This window comes from Aythya ferina (genome assembly GCF_964211825.1).
Source record: "Aythya ferina genome assembly, chromosome: 1".
NCBI lineage: Eukaryota > Metazoa > Chordata > Aves > Anseriformes > Anatidae > Aythya > Aythya ferina.
This window is the reverse complement of record NC_140296.1, coordinates 175,860,626-175,879,924: the sequence shown is the minus strand read 5'-3', so window position 1 is coordinate 175,879,924 and position 19,299 is coordinate 175,860,626. Positions and strand designations below refer to the sequence as shown.

At 42.3% G+C, this 19,299-nt stretch overlaps 1 protein-coding gene across 2 annotated transcripts in view; it reads right to left on the bottom strand.

The window, feature by feature from the left end:
- The window catches only part of GXYLT1 (glucoside xylosyltransferase 1), a 29,804-nt gene extending 20,406 nt beyond the window's left edge, over positions 1-9,398 (bottom strand). The window contains exons 1-2 of one of the 2 annotated variants that reach the window (XM_084496593.1): positions 9,147-9,398; positions 1,405-1,497 (exon numbers count right to left, since the gene is read on the bottom strand). In XM_084496593.1, coding sequence (XP_084352719.1) covers positions 1,405-1,497; positions 9,147-9,313 — 260 coding nt within the window. In that variant the 5' untranslated portion in view covers positions 9,314-9,398. The remainder of the gene's footprint in view (positions 1-1,404; positions 1,498-9,146) is intronic. The other variant, XM_084496594.1, reaches the window with a different exon arrangement.
- Positions 9,399-19,299: the final 9,901 nt, after the last annotated feature.

Below are 19,299 nucleotides of genomic sequence, written 5' to 3'. Positions count from 1 at the left end.
GCGTGGTGTTTTCTCCATGGCTGGTTCCAAGTTCCCACTACTTACCTTGAGCCCAGCATGAAATCTGGAAGGGAAGTTTTCTGTTGGTTTAACGCATTCCATTGTATTGTGGAGAGTTTGGGGACATCCTCACAGGCAATGGGGTCAGAAGACAATATCACCCTCTTCCCTTTCAGCACTGCACAACTGCAACACTGGCTCAGATGTCCATGAATGAACAAAGCTTACAATCGCATCCTGTCTCTCTGAAAAAGGACAGACTAAGCCCCTAACACCCCCCACCACAACAGCACTGACACTCGGTTCACCCCCACATCACCAAACTTCATGATGCTAAACTCCCAAAAGTTAACCTCAAGGGAAAAGGATGTGAACCGAGTCCATTCAGACAGATAAATAAACCAAAGAGAAACGCAGGTGAATCCCTCTGTCAGAGGAGGGTGACACACTGGCTACTAAGGGCAGGGAGAAAGACTCAGCAGTCCCAATTTAACTGGGTACTTCACTAACAGCCTAAAAATCAATGTAAGCCATACCTTCAAGTCACTTCTTGGCAACTGATAAGTTTAAAAAGCACTGAAAGCACACAGGCAAAGAGGAATAGGGGACAGATCTAAAATCTTTCCCATGATTATCATTTTCAGTAACATTTTAAGTTTTATGAAGCTAAAACTTCACAAAATGGATGATCATTTGAATTTTAGATATAAGAAAAAATAACTTTAAAGCTTAGTTATATACTGAGGAGAACTATACAGGTCAGAGAAGAATCCTTGAGTAGATTAAGGCTTCCTCCATTTCTTTACAAGTTACTTTCATAACCTGACAGCCTAAAGCATGTGAACAACCACATCAAAGCATTTAAACTTCTTATTAAAGGTAAAACTTTAAGGACACGGTATATGCTTTAATGTACTGTATCTTAAAATGCATTCTGCAGTAGTCATTTCAGTGGTTTGGGTTGAAGTACCCTCCCCATATTCTATATAATATGGAATTTTAATAAAAACCCCAAGACTTAACAACTAAGCTTACCTGTCATGATTACAAGTCATATCACGGGTATTACTGTGCTACAAGTTTTATTTATCAAAAAAATCATCGGTAACTTTTCAGACTATATTCAGATTGACTTTTTACCAATAATAACAAATATTTATTTATTTAAGCAATACAACTGAAAAAAATATTCTTTGTAATAACACTTCTTGAATCTACAATGTCTCAAACATAGAACAAAAAGAAAGCCTATCTAAAGGCAACCATAATATAAGCATGTGAAATATATGAGAAGCAATCAAAAGATTTTGCTTTGTCACCTTGTTAAATAGCCCAAACTGCTGTTATATTAGCTGCACCTGTCTGTAACCAAACAATAAAGTACTATTTAATAACAGATCCTACCTAAAAGCAGCTTCCCAAAAGCAGTTCATTCCACAAACATCAGAGGGCAGCATCCAATAGGAATTCCAGAAAGATACAGACAAATTCTTACACCTAACAGGATAAGACAAAAATAACCTACATGAATGTTACTGAATTTATGGCAAAGTTAAATGGATTACTTTGTAGCTCAAACATAACTTGAATAGGTAATTACTTGACAAAAGACTCCCTTTGTAATGGAGCCTGGGTAACACAAAAGAGGAGGTGTCAACCAGGAGGGGTTCTTTTAAGGAAGATCAGTCCCAATCCTTTCACCTTTCCTCTCCATGTATTTTTAGAGAGAAACAAAGGGGCAGGAATTTGTTAAGGTTGTTCTACCTTCTCTGCGAGGAACTCCCTCAGCTTTGCAGTACCTTTGTCCAACCTAAGCAGAGGAGTAGAACCTTTCGATTTCAAACTTACATTGCCCATTTAAACACAATCCCTATTCACCCATGACTATTTAGAGCACACCTGCAAAACTCATTTAAAACCGGACTTTCGGTACCAATGGATTCCATTACTTCATAACAAAAGGTTACTACAAAACAGAAATAATCTCCACGTCCGACAAGTTTTCTTTCTCCATACTAATGACAAAACTAATAATTTGTTGACTTGTGCTACGCTAACAACTAAAAAATAAGGTTTGCTAGACCACCACTAAATTTTATGAAACAGCAATATGGGAAATATCTTAAAAGAGCATTAGAAGCACATGGTTCAAAGTTTCTGTCGAGGGAATCAACGTCAAGATTTAAAATCTTAAATGAGCATGGGGAATATTGCAAAGCAAGAGGTATGCACTGTTGAGGGACTTCCTATGCTTCGTCTTTATGCCCTGGTGACATGATGCCAATGGTGTTTATCCTTGCCTGAAAATTAGTATCTGTGAATCAAAAATGTGCAAGAAGGAAAACCACACGAAAAAATGATGATGGAAAGATTAAAGGATACAGCTCAAAACCGTACTGGAAGTTTGTTTTGCAAGATTTAAATCAATCAGCACCATCTCAGCAGGGTAACCTGACAACTGCAAAGGTCAATTCTTTGTGAAAAATCACATTAAATAACTACTATAATATAAAAAATGGCAAGCTGTAGAATTTCTTGACGCTTGAAAAAAAAACAACCTGATAAACACAAAGTATTACACTATTTGTCATTAATTGTTGGTGGGGCTGAGTTCTTTGGTGGAGATCACAGGAAATCCTCATATCCTGTAGATACATGTGTTTGCAAGAATTAGAGAAATCTAATCCACAAATAAACATCTAGGTACAAAAAAGGGTAACGGACACGGGTAAGTGCATATTTGCATTTCTCTGGGGAAAGTTAATGGTGTAAAACTGCAAGTTGTCTGTGCCAGATTCTCTCTTGCCTTAATCTTTGTTACTTTTGAAGTTGTTTTTGTTTTTTAAAAAAAAAGGAAAAGAAAAAAGAAAAAAAAAAAAACAACTTCAAGGCACATCAAGACCTTGTGCTTATCTAAAGAATGATCTTTACAATCTCCAGTACATTTCTGTACTGTCTCTCATTATTTTGAGGTCAAATTAATAGACTCTAAAAAATTAAAAGACTCTCAAAAAAACAGTCTCTGGTTTGGAAGATTATCATATTATATCATATTATTATTACAGGGGATTCTTCTTCCAGCTGTCACGAGAGCAGTGTTTTTCTCAGCTGCCTCGAGCTACTGTCTTATCCAGCCTGCTATGGCAAGGGGCAAGCTTGAATTAGTGCCAAAGTGCTTCCTCTGCCACGTTAGGACTTTTCAATATCCCGTTTAGCACGATGACAAGATGTCAGCCGTGGATTTGATTCATAAACTTCATTTCAAAGAGAGGTGTTACCAAGATGCAGGTGTGTGTACTTAGCCTAACGTTAGCCTTTTTCCTGCAAACGGGCCCATCTCCCAGCTGACCGTACGCTACCCTATTCCACACGGCTTTCACACAGAACCGATTAAGAGACTGAATCCGACGGATAGCGTTTTCTTATTGCTATTCACAGTAAGTTCATTCAAAAAAGACATTCGTGAAGATTTTATTTTTTTACTTGAAAGCTAGAATAACACTTGAGGAAAGCTTGGAAGACAAATAAAGTGTCACAAGTGATTCACACAGCCAAGGAGGTGTGTTTAGTCCAACAAACAGGTTACCTGGGAGAACACCAGTCGGGCAGGAACAGCCACCTCTAGCATTAGGGTATTTTGCTCCGCCTGATACCGGCTGTGTGGTTGAAGGCTAATCTCCATAAACACAGAGGAGAAAAGGAAGGCTGGAGGAAACCCAGCAACCCAAGCAGCCCTGCCCCAGCTCCTCCCAGCCGTGAGGCAGGAGGCACTGGGCCCGGCTCTCCGCCTCACCCCATGGCTGAGGAGAGGGGGCTGCAGGCAGGGGGCCTGCTGGGGAAGGGCATTTGGGGGAATGCCCTTTTAGGTTTACCTTAAATCTAAAGGAATAACCTTTAGGTTTCGGGAAATGACCAAAGACAGGGAAAAGAGTCAGGGGTTTAAGCCAGCCCCAAAAGTCTCAGTGTCTGAGGGGTGGCCACTGGGGGGACCAGAGGGTCCCAGTCAGCCAGCAGAGGGGCCCGGTGAGTTTCGGGTTGGCTGGCATGAAGGCCACAGGTCCAACTGGACCAGCTCTGCGACAGAAACATTTGCATGAAGCAACCGGGAGACCAGGCAATCCGGCTGCCAGTGGGACTGAGTGCCTAAGGGCGGTTAGTGGAGGGATCCACAGATCCTCATCAGTGCCTGGCTGTGCGTATTTAGGGAGCCTGAGTACCAGCAACCACAGCAGGGCTGCAAGCCTGCTGGTTTGCAGGACCGGCCTGCCCAGCAGCTGGCTCCTGCCTCTCTGAGCCTAAGGCCAGTTACTGCCTGGCCCCACGCTGTGTACATTTACATGCTTCTCACTAAGAGGCTTCCACCCTGATTAGCCAGAGGAGGGAACAGGATCAGGCCACCTGTGCTGTCTGTGGTTGTGCAAGAGCTGTTTTCTCTGTGTTGCTGTCTGTGGCCAGCCGTATGCGTATGCATGGAGTGTGGGTGTGGGCGCCTGTCGGGAATTAATGCTCAGCTTTGCTGCGGGCTGGACACAGGGACATGGAGCTGACACCGTCAGATTGCCAGCTTGGACAACAACTGATACCAACCACTGCCAAAAATTAAAAAAAAAAAAAAATACAAAAAGAAATACATTGGTAGCATAGATAAGCATTCTCAAAAGTCTGTTTGTCAGCTCAAGGTATCTCTCCCCTAGCCTCTATATCCTCTATCAGGTAATTTAGTTTCAACACAAAGAGATAGTGAGAAAAATCTAGTTTTATAGATATAGCAAAAATGTATGCGTTTTGGCCTGATTCGGAGCAATTTTTAATTTATGTGCAAAATACCTAGCAATGCATGACTCACACTGACTGAGGCCCTCTGCTCAGCGAGGCAAGTTCTCACCATGAGGATCGCCCAGCAACCAGTGGTAAAAAAATCCTTTTGTTAAGCTTGCTGGTGGGCTTCCTATTAGCGGAGATCATAGCTTTCAAGCATACTTCTGGGTCCAGATGGCATCTCTTACACCACTGTAACTTCCTAACGATTTAGCAGCATGTCCAAATAAGCAGGGTTGCAGCCAACTAACTTGAGTCACGGCTGCTGCATCCCTTCAGTGCTGCACTAAGCTGCAAGCATCGAGTAACCGAGAAAGACTGGCGCAGCAAAACAGGAAGGCTGCAGCTTTATTTCCTTCCTGCTCATACATGAGGGAGTAAAAAGTTAGGAAATAAGAGTCGTTCAGTTCCACTCCCAAACACACTGAGAAGCCCTGGTTCTTCTGAATAGCTTTACCTGAACAATATCCCAAATTTGTTTCCATTGATTTTCATCTGAGAAGTAACAGCTTTATTAGACAGGAGGCAGCAGATCCCAAATTTAATGTTAAAACATCTGACACAGGACAAACTTTACTAGAAGAGTCTTGATCATGCTTCATTAACTAATAACATGTCTATTTAAAACAGCATTTGTTAGTCAACTTAGCTGCCTGACACACTCAGCTGATTTTTTTTTTTAATGAAGTTTCAACTTCAAATTATTCCATGCTTTATCCTTTTAAAAGTTTTGCTCACATTTTGAAATGTTTAGACAGTTCCTAGACCAACCCCTTAACGTACAATAGCTGAGAAACACTCCGGTGCAACTGCTGGTTATGTTCTGACACAGAGGCAAACAGCTGCCTACAGAGCAAGGGAAGAAAGATCTATTACAGCCATCCCACTCTGCTGCCTAAGCTGCTGGGTTATACACTTCTTGCACTTTTCCAGGCACTATAATCCACTTAACTCTCCCTTTGCCAGTCTAGTTAGAGAGCAAGAGAGAGTCAGACAGCAGTTACACGCCACAAAACAGTGTGCCTGGCTGCATGAAAATGCTAAACTAGAGCATAACAAAAAAAATGAGTAATTTTAATAGGGTCAAATTCACTGACCTCACTGAATTCATGGAGCTGACTACAGACCAAACCCTGCTCTCTTTCACAAGCTTGCTGTTAGATTAGCACTCCTTTTGGATCCAAATAGAAAGATGAAGATTATCTGCTTAATTGAAGTGGCAATATTGATAAAATTAACTGAAGACTCACTTCTTATAAGCACAGTTACAGCCTGCTAATTAACTGATCTGAAAGCATGTGGAGGAGTACTGCCTTGAAAGGATCCTCCACAGACAGCAGATTATAATGTTATTGAATGATACACATGTAAAAAAAAAAAAAAAAAAAAAAAAAAAAAGGTGGATAAATGGATAAATGCACATTTGCTACATTTTTTCCACAGCCACCTTCCTCATCCATAAATCATACTAGCAAAGGAAAAAACAGCTGACTATGCACAGCAAATTTTGACTTTGTGTCTTCTGGAGGGAGACACTTAAGCGTTCTCTATTTTCAAGTTCAGATCTGTTGTTCATTCAGCTATTATATGTGACTACTTACTATTCATTACTGCTTTTCTCACTGGAATAATCATGAAGACAATCTCGGGATTTAACTAAAATTCTTGAAATGCTCTACAGCTACTTATACCAAGTTTCAAGACAGGAGCTTTTAGTTTCCAGTCATCTTGTTCCTCAGGCTACCCTAGCCTTTGAAACAAACAACTCATTACCAAAGTGATTACCCAACAAGCTCCTCTGAATTGTTATGGTTATTGGAGGATCTTGCCTCAACCTGTAATTCTAGTTTCAACATGGTGCTTCCCTTTTAATTAAAGATTTTCTACTTAAAAGCATCATCACTGTTGCAAAATTCTTCCAGGTGTGGTATTCTGAAACTTTATTCAAAGCTTGCAGTTTTCAGTTCACATGCTTCTGAAAACTACCAAAAATCTTGGCTTTTCTTCCCCATCACAGAATACAGCCAAGCTCCTTCTGCTCTTATGTCATATACTAAATGAGATTATTTGGGAAAAAGAGTTTCTTTTTCAGCTGAGAGGAGAGAAAAGCACTGCTGAGTGCATAAATGCCTTCAATGGCAGTTGAACTTGCTTTGCTAAACTGTATTTTAAAGCTAACAGTAAAAACAGCTGAAGGAGCTCCCTGCTGAGAGCTACTATTAATGCACATGAAACACTGAACTTCAGGACGGATGAAAATGTTATCTGAACAGAATTTTCTCTACAGGGTTACCAATCTTTTGCTGCAGTACACAAAAAGCAGGCATAAAACAGCTTTGTAACTATCAGGCTCCAGCTCCACTAGAGAAACAGTGGAAGTATGAAATGTGAAATACACCCATACATTCATCAAGATGCGTGTATCAATCACACAAAAGCATAACATGATTTAATGCCTGAGAAAAACCAAAATAAGCATCTTAAGCATCATTTGGTGTGGCATTCCTTAACTGCCACAGAATACTTTTTTTTTTTTTTTTTCTATGAACAGTCCCTTAAATGCTTTCCTTAAAAGCCTTTAATGGACTCAGTTCTAAGGGACCCAGCTTTTTTGCACCCAAGTTTTATAAATGGTGTTTGTACAAGCAGCATAAAAACTTCAACAGTTTACAACAGGAAGATGTTCATCCTCAGCTTTTACTTTGACAGCAGTTTATAGGTAAAGAACTCCCACAGAGATGTCAAACAGACACTGATTATGCAAAAAGGTATGTCTTCACAAAACTATATGCGTATGAATCATTTGTGGCACCTTTGGAAGATAACTTTCTCAGTCTGTAAGGCTTTTCCACTCTGCAACACAGTGCAGATTTGTATCTCATCCCACTGTAATGCAGCAAGCAAGAAGCTGCTTGAACCTCGCTGAGGTTCTCCCCCACTGGTATTCAAGTTAAAGTAACTTAAACTCTAAGTTTAAGTTAACTCTAAAGTGTTAGTAAAACTATTTTAAAAACTAATAAGTATAACTTTTAAAATAAAGTTTGTTCTTTTGCTAAGGACCATGATCCACCTCATAGTAATGTCAATGTTTGCTAACGCAAAATTATTTAGATTACCATCTTTTGCCCAGCAAAAGCTTTCTTCTTGTTTTGATAAAATATTTAACCTACATAAGTCATACATAGGATTTTTTTTCTCACATTTCTGTTTAAAACTGATTTATTATTCCAATGAAATGTTACATAAAACTTTTTTCTAGTTACCATGTTCCTTAGAACTAGTGCTGCATTTCGACTCCTCACAGACTGTAATCCCGAACGAGAAGCGAGGAACAAACATCCCCACTTTTTTCCAAGTCGTAATCTGCATTCAGCTGAACTAAAGCAAAGGCATGGAAAAAAAAAAAAAGCCAACACATCCTCTCAAGTAGCTACACCAGTCAACAGTTGGGTTTCACATTTCAGCCAACTCCACCCCTAGCAACTCAGAATGCTGTTTCAGGATATTTTAAGACGATTAAGTCAGAGTTTGTCATCCTGCCATCCTCCATAACTCCTTGGCACCAGCGCTGTCACTTTCGTAACTGCACGGTGAGCCATTTCAGAGTGCTGAGCTGCCCAAAAATCAGGTGGTTTCGGGCAGGCCAGCACGCCAACAGAGCTCACCTGTACGAGCTGTTCTCCCAGGAGAACAAGGGGTGTTAGAGAGGGCAGGAGAGGCAGTCACCGAAGTTGCATGGTATGGAAATGGTGGAGATTTACGCTGCTGGACCTAGGCTGGCCCACGAAGGCCTGGTCCTGATGTCTCTGCAGCTTCAGCAGCGGGTCCCATCGCAGAGTTGTCGCTGGCAGCACCGCTCCGGCAGCCCCAGGCGCACGGGACCACGAAGCCACCCTGACAACGAGCTCGGCCCCACTGCCCACCCGAGCACACCACGTTAATTTCTGCCACACCACATTTCTGCCACACCAAACCTCTGCCGACGGGAGGCCGGCAGCAGCAGCAGCGCAGCCCAGCCTCGCACCCCTCCAACCGCGCTCGCTTAACGAGTGCCCTCATTAATTATCCCACCGTAAACGTCACCGATTAAAGTTGAAGGTGAGCGCTCAAAGTCACCAGCCCCAGCCTCAGAGCCCCGTAACCCCCCTCCCGAGCACTTTGCATGGGGGGGAACCAAACCCAAGCGCCCTCCCCCCGCCAGGCCTCGCCCCCCGGGCCCCTTCCCTTTGTCTGCCCGCAGCGGGGCTCGGCCCCTCCGGCCCCGGGACCGGCCCGGGAGCCCGGCGGGGGGAGCCGCCCCCAGCCCCGTCCCCGTCCCCGTCCCGTACCTGCCGGCCCCGCCGCTCCTCCCCGCCGCCGCCGGGTCCCGCTGCCGGCCGCCGGGCTCCTGCTCGAGGGAGAGGGCGAGCTGGCTGAAGCCGTAGAGCAGCGAGCAGACGCCGCAGCCCAGGCACAGCAGCGCCACCCGCCCCAGCCGCCGCATCATCATCATCATCCTCCTCTTCTTCCTCCTCTTCCTCCTCCTCCTCCCGCCGCCACGGCCCCGGCAGCGGCACCCGGCAGCAGCCGGGGCCCTCCCGGCAGCGCGAGGCCCAACGGGCGCGGCGGCGCCAGCCCCGGCGTGCGAGGGGCGGCCCGGGGGGAGGAGCGGGGCCTCCTGCCCGGCCCCCTGCCCTCCTCCTGATCTCCTCCCCTCCCTCCCTGCCCGCCCAGGCCTCCGGGAAGTTGTCCCTGACGAAAAGCCGGGTGAAGAAATGGCCCGGGCAGGTGCCTGGCTTGTCAAGCTGCGAGCACAGTCACACCTCACCTGCATTATGCCACGGAATCATTAGGGTTGGAAACGAGCTCCCAGATCATCTGGTCCAACCATCTCCCAACCGCCAGTGTCACCCACTGAACCGTGTCCCTAAGCACCACGTCCAACCTTCCCTTGAACACCCCCAGGGGTGGTGAGGCCACCACTTGCCTAAGAGCAGAGGAGACAAAGGGGCAGTGAAGGCGATGCTTTTCCCCACAGCCATCAGTCGGTCAGGGTTTCTGTGGTGTTACCCTCAAATTGCACACAGCCACCTTTTGGGACAACACTGCCTCATGGATACTGCCACGACATGGATGCTGCCACGACACGGCCTTGTGCTCACTGGGCAGCTCGGTTACAAACCATACAGTCACAGAATATCCGAGTGGGAAGGGACCCACAGGGATCTTCAAGTCCAACTCCAATACACCCTTTTTCCTCCTGAAGATGCAATCAGAGCATGCAGCAAATTTCAAGAAAAAAAAAAAAATCACAATCTGATTTACACTAAAGCTTAAAAAATCAGTTATACTGCAGATCACAGATTGCGGGGCCTGAGGGTATATGCTGTAGTAAATGTCTGTGAAACCTTAGCTATAGCTTACTGCCTTTTTTTTTTTTTTTTTTTGGCTCTGTTTAAAAGGTGGGGAAGCTGAATGCCAAATGGCAACGCTAGTAGCTGGAAGAGGTACAATCCCAAAATGTCCTGCCTATCCTCATCCCCATGAACAAAGAAATGAGGAAAACAGGCAGCTCTTGTGAAGTATTGGGTTCTTGGCTATGTTTGGAGTACAGGTATCAGGATGATCACCAGGAAATAAGAGTAGGGAAATAGAAACCAAGAAAAAAAAGTAGAATCTAAGAAAGGAAAGGAACCAAGGAGGATGAGGAGCAATGAGGAGAATTGCACTATCCCAGACTGGCTGAGGCTGGAAGGCCCTTGGGAGCCCACCTGCCCCAGCCCCTGCCCAAGCAGGGACACGCAGAGCAGGCTGCCCAGGACCATGTCCAGGTGGCTTTTGGAGATCCCCAAGGAGGAGACCCCACAGCCTCTCTGGGCAGCCTGTGCCAGTGCTCAGGCCGCATCACAGCACAGCCATGCTGCCTGGTGCTCAGGGGGAGCTTCCTGTGCTCCAGTTTGTGTCCACTGCCTCTTGTCCTGACACTGGGCACCACTGAAAAGAGCCTGGCTCCCTGTTCTTTGCACCATCTTTTTAGGTATTTATGGACATCGATGAGATTCCCCCAAGCCTCCCCTCCTCCAGGCTAAGCAGCCCCAGTTCTCTCAGCCTCTCCTCAGAAGGGAGATGCTTCACTCCCTCAAAGATCTTCATGGCCACGTTGGACTCTCCCCACCATGCGCATGTCTCTTGTGCTGCAGGGGGCAGAACCGGATCCAGCTCTCCAAGTGTGGCCTCACCAATGCCAAGCAGAGGGAAAGGATCCACCCTCTCACCCTGCTGGTGATAACAGCCATGTGAACACAGCCACGAATACCATCGGCCTTCTTAGCAACAAGGGCACAAGGGCAAAATGCATGGCCAAAGATGGCAGGGTGATGGAGGGACCTCATGAGGGATGGACTCACTGGGAGAGTCATAGATGAAATAAGGAAAAATTATGTTACTGAGGCCATGTGCTACCATGAACAACAGAAAAAAAAAAAAAAAAGAAAAAAAAAGAAAAAAAAATCTCTGAATGTGCCACTTAGTGTTGCAGCTGGACTTTCTGCTCCTCCTGCTTTCTTTTCCTCCATGCTTTGATCCCCCTTATCAGCAGATGAACTCTGCCACTCTGCCAGCTTTCCTGTGTGCTCACGATCAAAACCTGGTGTCTTGCTCTCCTTGCATATCTGCACACTGACCTGTGTCACTCACTGTCCCTTTTTACAACCCCCAACATATACTACCAAGTCCCCATGGCAGGTAATAAATAACACTTTTCATGGATAAATGAAGCCCTGACTTCTTGCCCTTACTGCTTTCTGTTTAATCCAGGAGATCCCAGTATGGATAAGAAACAAAAAGAGAAGAGGCTGATACTATATTTTACGGACCGATGCATAAAAAATAGTTGAAGAAAATAATCAGAAGTCTGAGATATGTGGTGAGAGGTGGACAATTTTCAAGGCGAATTCATACCAGTGTGTGAGTCGGAGTGGAGAGAGACAAAGGAGTACTTACTGACAGTGACCTCAAGAGAAGTCCGGTTAGTCCCCACTGCAGCATGACACTTGCCTTCTGAGCCGAGGAGTGCTCAAGTCAGGGAAAACGAGGTCTATAGGGTGTTACACAGGGACCAAGAACGAACATGGCAGCTGGGCAGCAGCAATGCTTTCATGTGTCAGAAGAAGAAGTATATCTTTAGACAAGAAAAGAAGAAATAAAGAGTGCTAAGGGCAGATGAGATAAGGGGGAAAAAAACCCTTTCGGATTATCAATCATACCATTTCCCCGGTAGGAATTTATAGGATTCTCTCCGTTCCGTGCTGTCCAGGAATGCCTGAATAATGAATGAGTGCGAATGTATCTGCAGTGGTCTAAAAATATAACTGAAGCAAGGTCAGAGAGAAAGTTAGTATCTTTTCTTAAGGTATCTGATGCAACTGGGGAGAAGGAAAAAAAAAATCGGATGAATTTATGCACACACAAGCCTTTTTTTACACTGCAAAATCTGTGCATTTAATCCAGCTGGCATGGCAGTTGGTCTGATAAGAGGCAAAAAGCTTCTTAGTATGAACTCTGCTGTGTGAATAACAAAGATAAAGAAAAATGACTGAAATGTCATGCCTAAGTTTTTTCTCTGAGAAAAAAAGCAATATCAATAGTTATCCAATTAGCTAATACAGCTTTTAAAATTCTTTAAAGAGAAATAATTATATACCTTTATTACCATAATTAATGACAAATATATAACATTTTATGCTGTAACATTTGCTAGTCTTTAAAACACTGTTAAAAGATGAGGAAGCACAATCACATGCAAGGTTCTCTCAATTTATTTTCAGTTTTAAATCTTTAAATCTTTAAATCCTTTTCCTGACTAGAATTAGAAGTTACTTAGCCATGGTAGCTTCTGTTACCCTTAAAGGGATTCAGTTCTATTATGTCCAGAAAATACCTGAAGTCCAGAAAACAATAAGTTTAGAAAAACTACAGGTGTTAAATATTTGTGACAACTCATTTTATAAAAGAATAAATATCCCATACTTCTGTAAATCTGTTCAAAGGCCATAAAAGCAGTTAGTGCATGCCAGAAAATTAAACTGAAATTCGAGCTACTCATTAGATTGAGAGATAAATTAAATCGACTTAAATTAAAATATATACGTACTCACAATTATGGAAGGGGATTATCTGATGCAACCGAGAGAACAAAGAGAGAAATCAAATTCCACTCAAAGTTTCTGCTAATGAAAAAGCCCAGTCCTAATCAGATGCGTTTCCATCATTTCTTCTGGGTTTGTTCTTTCAGGAAGTCAAACCATTAGTTAAGTTGGCAAAGCAATAAGATTCTGCGCTGACAGATTTGTGTCAAGGCTGCCAAGCATGCAGACCAGTTAAGGGTTTTTCAAAGGCAAAGACACTTTCTTTGATGTTCACATGCCCTTTCGTACAACCTGCAGTGTCAACACTTTGCTATGATAGATTGTAAGGTTGGGTAAGGGAGGGGGAACTGCTTTGCTGCCATGTGCTGTGCATATGGCATCATCAGACTTCTTGGTGTAATGTCCCTTTTCTGTTGCTGCCAGACATCATTTTTCTTTCCTTCAAATTTATTCTTAAGATGAGGATTTAGTTTGGTACAGCTGCCTTCCATTCCTACTGTATCTGCTCTTCAATTTTCCCCACATCAGCCCCAACATTGGGAAAAAGTTAATCAAAATTTTCAGTTTTCATTGATTACCAAAGTATCACTGTGTTCACTCATTCCTTCCCTTTTTAGTTCCCAATGTTTTGCATTGTAGTGACTGTTTAACCTACTTAGCCTAAAAGCAGAAGCTTTGTGATATTTTGCAGTTACTCTTGATATCAGGAACATACGTACCTGAGGACAGTAGTACACAAATTTAAACAAACTGCATTGTGAAGAGTTTAGGAACTGATGTGATACTTTACAACATTCCCTGGTTTATGTCAATTTGAATAAATTATTTTATCAGTAGTACGCTTACTTTAAAATCTTCAGTGAACAACCATAAGCTATTAAACAGTAAGGAGTCAAAATACTTGTATTGCTTATCTTAAGAAAGCTCAATTTCCTTGTCTTCAGTAAATAAGTACACATCTATGTATGTAGCCTAGTACAATTTTTAATGCATTCCTCCAATAAAAATAAAAAAAGGCAGAAATACTTCCTAAGAGTGTAAAGAGAATTTTCTTTTTACATATTTTTCTGTATTTGTGTATCAAAGATTTTCTTTTTCTGTAAAGTTTTCTAAATAGGGAGCTCCAAAACATCAGTCCAATGGGGATTCTCAGTGTCAGGCTTTGGCTTCATCTAAAATTCTCCAGGGAGTGTCTGGCACGGCTGTTTGTGTTTAAAATACTCCTGAAGGAGTCAAAGCAAACTCACCTACTTATGCTAATACATACCATGTATGAAAACACAGAAATAAGGCAAGCAGGCTGAGCTTTATGGTTGCATTTATTTGGTTTGGGTTTTTTGTTTGTTTGTTTTTGTATATATAAATACTCCAGTTAAAAGACCTTAACTTGTCCTGCTATGGTTTGCTACAGCATCAAGTGCTTTCAGTGCCCTGACACCCCAATCAGGGTCTTTAAGTTTCTACAATCTACTGTCATGTTTTTCTTGTCATAGAATAAATATTTACTAACTAAACATACACAATAGCAACTTGGCTTTATGGCTTAATTTTTACAATGAAGCATATCAGCTAATCTGGAATTAATCCTGCACGGTACTTTCCACTTTACAGCAACAGTGCAGCCTCCACCCAGCAAATCAGTGCTAATTGCAATAAGTAGCTCATCCTACTCTTTTTTGAAGACCCTTTTTTTAGAAGCAACACATTACCTCATGAGATCCTCAGACCACAGACTGGAAACCACTGCTTTTTTTATCTATTATTTTTTGTTACATTTGGTATGAAAACATTTTATATGTTTTACTTATTTATTCACAAAGTGCAAAAAGCCTGCATGGTTAGGTGAGTGAAACTGCATCTAGCAAACAGCTAACATGAAAAAAAATGTTAGATGACAACCACCAGCTGCTCTGAAAAGAGGAAGCACGGGTTTAGGAGAGTTGCCAGGGACTCTGAAAGCCATTCAACAGTGCAAGCCAGATACACTAGAGGCAGTGAGGCAGGTAGCCAGTTGCCCCTATTTCCAAAAGAAAAAAAGTCAGCATAACCTGGATTGGGAAGCAGTCAGTTAGTCAGCCAGGTGAAGATTTGATTTACTTTGCCAATGTCAGGCCAAGCCAACTTGTTATTTTGTCTTTTTTATTTTGCTTATCTCCCTGCTCCTCGGAAGCAGGATTTAACCTTGAAACCAATGGAGGGGACATGTCAAGGATAAAGTCCTACTGCTGGTCTCTCCACATCTTGTTTTCTAGGGATTCAAAAAACAGATTAGATCAGTCAAAAGTACGAGCTGTATAAAGAACTTCGTGCTTGAAATACCAGGAAGAGGTTAACACTTCGTTTTGTACTGACTGCCCCTTTTATAACTGCACATGCAGCCATCTCACAGACAAACGCCTGAGGTACACAACAGGCTGAGCCACCACATACCCTTATACTTTGTCAGTAATTTGTCATGTCTGAAGGAGTGATGGTGAGCAGCCAGGTTGCTTACACAGCCCTGTGCCACTCCACTGCAGAGCACAGACATGACCCTGCTTGTCCCCAACATCCTCAGAAGCGCATCTGAAAACAGTTCCATGGCACGAGGCAGTGCGGATGCTGTGCTGCCCCCAACTTCCACCCAAAACATCTGAAACACCTTCGAGCACTGCTCACTCATGATGGCACTAAGAAATTACGCATCTTTCACCCATCCTTTACCTGTAATTTTAGAAAGATGCGTTTCTTTTACTCCTTTACTTTCTTTCAGGTCAAGAAAGGGTAAAAAATGACTGGACACTGTACCAAGCTCTCTCCAGGCACCAGGCACAGACGGAATGCTGTGATCTCCCAGGGCTGCCAGAACAGGGGTGTGGAATTTAAGAAATTTGTTTTGATCTTCAGACCCATAATTGTGTAGTGGACTTACTGAACAGTCAACAGAAGGAAAAAAATGAATAGAAGGGTGACAGAAGGGCTATACAACTTGGTCTTCTCTTTTCAATTCCTTCTGTTCTTCTAAAACAGACAAGGAAGTGGAATAAATTAGAGTCCCTTAATTAGTGACAATAGCCCCACTCTGGTATCTGATGCCAGTTTCATCTCAAATGCATTGAAGATTGCTGTCCTTTGTAGAAGTCAGTGTTTCTGATAATATTGAGCTTGGTGTTCACGTAGAGTTTGCTACCGCATGCTGCCTGCACTTCAGGACTATACCCAGCACTATACCTAGCACTCACAGGATTATACCCAGCACTCACAAGATGACGTTACATTCTGCACCCGAGGATGCACCAGCCTCACATACTGCCTGCACGGAGCGAGGATGAGCACGTGTGTTCATGGCCAACACGTCAGTCACCTGCTACACAAGTGGGAAATGCTGCCTGGCTTTATGAGGGAACCTGCTCCTTTCAACAACGGCTTGGAGGATCTCAGCCTCGTGCTACAAACCAAAAAGAAACATCAAACAATTCAGAATTGAATGCTGGAACTGTACATAGCTTGAAAATGACTCAAGACAGATCACTTTTTGTAGAATCTGTTTTAGGAAAAACAAACAAAAAACCAGCTATATACACAAAGTGATGAAATCTGCTTAGATTAAGCCTTCTCAAGCTTCTCACCTCAGTTGTTACTTCCATTTGCAAGCATGGATGTTTTCTTAGTTTCTTGCTGCCTTGGAAGCAGCACTTGAGTATCTCAACATCCACCACAGCTCAGAGTCAAAGTGAATAACCCACACCAGTGAGCTAGCACAGGACACCTGGCATTTTGAGAGTAGGCTCCCTGTCTGACAATCTGCTACAGCTTATCCCCACGTTGTCCACTTACATTTCTTGCACTTTTTGCCTAGCTAGCACAAGTAACACATTCAGAGAAGGGTTCCGAGCAATTATTTTATTTACCATTTGTCATGACACACCCTAAGCATCACTGCCAGTCAAGACTGAATATAGTGCACCTGCAAAAATTTTCACTGAAAATACTTGCCTGTAAGAGCCTTCACAGGCAAGAATATTACTTTATTCCTGGGGAAGACATTTAAATGTGTGTTACTACTCTGGGCTTTGAACACATCTACTTAATGCTCATCTGAAACTAATTGTATGTTCATCAAAATGACTATAGAATAGTTCATTTTTAAACAACTTTATTGTCACTGATTGTGCAGCATTTATTCTGAAAAACTGTCCTACTGTTTCTTTCTTTCTTTCCAGCCCCTTCCCCTCAGCTTTCAGAATCTTAACTCATTGAATAACGCCTTTGAACTGAAGTCAGGAAGAGGTCAGTTTGAGGCAGTGTCTCAATAGGTTACTATACGTGCACTTTGGCTGAATGCATTGTATTGCCATCTCGATTTAAACGAGTGTTTAACTGGAATTGAACATAGCTTACCAGACAGGAAATTGTAGCATCTCATGATGAAGGCTGTATTTTCTGACTGCTGCATAGAGACCTTTTAAGTGTAGACCAATATAATGGTTACATGTGGCTTAGCGTACCCGTAAAGATTTATATATTAAAAAATTACAAGCACACACCACCTTTTGTTCACAGAGATGTTTATTTTTGTCTTCAGTGTTCGTAGGGAATATGATTTCACTACAAAAGTGTCTCAGAGAAACTCCATTCAAAATCTAGGCTTAAGAATGAAGGGAAAATATACTTTCAGCTGTACCAGTCCTGAGCAAAGTTTAAATTAAAAAAAAAAAAAAAAAAAAGTCCTCTAGAGATAGGAAGCAGCACCAATAACACCAGAGGTCCTCTTACTGATATCTGCTCATGCCTTCTTTCCTGTTTGAGAATTGGCAAAAACTGAGGTGGGAAGAATTACTTTATTAGAATGTGGACCTAAGATTCAGAGTCCCAGTCTCTCACCAAATGCATTCTGTTACAGTCAGAGCTCAGGGCCTCAGTTTTACTTTCCATTATGTAGTCAGGACTGCTAACAGCAAGACTGTTGCCCCCACGGTGTAACATTTTACCTTTCTTAAACTGGTAAATAAATATTTATTTAATATACTTATTTTAATAAATATTTATTTCCTAATCAACATCAAGTTCCTGAAAAGTTACATTGTTCTTAGAAGTATACTATTCATATGCAATTATAAAACTTCTGATAACATCAGGTCTCAAAATAATTCACGTGGCTTACATTCTGTCTTGTTCTTTCAGTGAAAGGATTTCAAGCCATTGGTAACACTCAGTACTTTGTTGGTTTATCCAGGACATTCAGATTCAATCTGACAAAGTAAAATACTTCTAAGAGTCAGAACAGAAAAGGCACTTACTCGTTTTGGGGAAGACACCTGGCAGGTAAAATTTTTATTTTCAAAATAACAAGCCCTTTTTCTGACAATAAAACCCTTAAAAATTATTGTTAGATAAACGTAAACCCGATGAATAAAACCAGCTTATGTGTCCCTTCCCAAGAAAGGTAGTGCTACCCTTGATTGGGATATTGAGAAGTGTGAAAGCATCCAAAAATACTCAGAAGTTTGAGTCACTTCTGTGATACTCCAGCACACTATCACAGCTGACGTTAAAAAACAAAACAAAACAAAACAAAACAAAACAAAAAAAAACTCCTCCAAAGAATTTATGTTTTACAAACTGAAAGCCTCAGAAGTTTCCAGACTGCTTCTTACTAGGTACTTGTATGAGCAAGAAAATATAAGATTCTAGTGTTATAACCAGGAACATTGCCTTAGTTACAACCGATAACCTGTGACTCCATCCAGAGGAGTAAATCTCTTATCAACCTTCCTTTCAATTGAATCATTGCCTCATTGATGCTCTGTATAAGGCACTTAGTAAATTTTAAGAGCATCTGACAGTGCTGTTGGTAATTTTGATTTGTCTGTGAGGGAGCCCTGCTAACACTTGAAGATTAACTGGCAAAGGTGTGGAATTATCACTGAAAATAGCCATACGAACTACAGGCCACAAAACTCTTTCCAGAAGCCACAGTTATTCTCATCTGGGTTCTTACTCCCTTTTCAGCCTAAAGTTACCCTTTTTCTAGTTGTCCGGGAATCAGAGCCTCTGAAACTGGATTGTATTTGAACATACACGAGGAAGCTCTTTTGTTCCTGATCAGCTCTTTAACCACTATTACTGCCCTTTCAATACCTAACCTGTACCCAAGGGAAATGTTCATGGTATTTAACATGAAATTTATAAAAAACCTGTATCTGTCTTCTGGCCACAAGTCACTGAATCATTGGTTATGAAGAACTATACAGAAAAACACACCTATAAGAAGTGTGGGATACTGCCTGCTTCCAAGACAGCACACAGAGAAGTACTGTACTCAAGAAAAAGCCATTGCACAGTGGGCCTTCTAGATGTTATTCTGAAAGTAAAT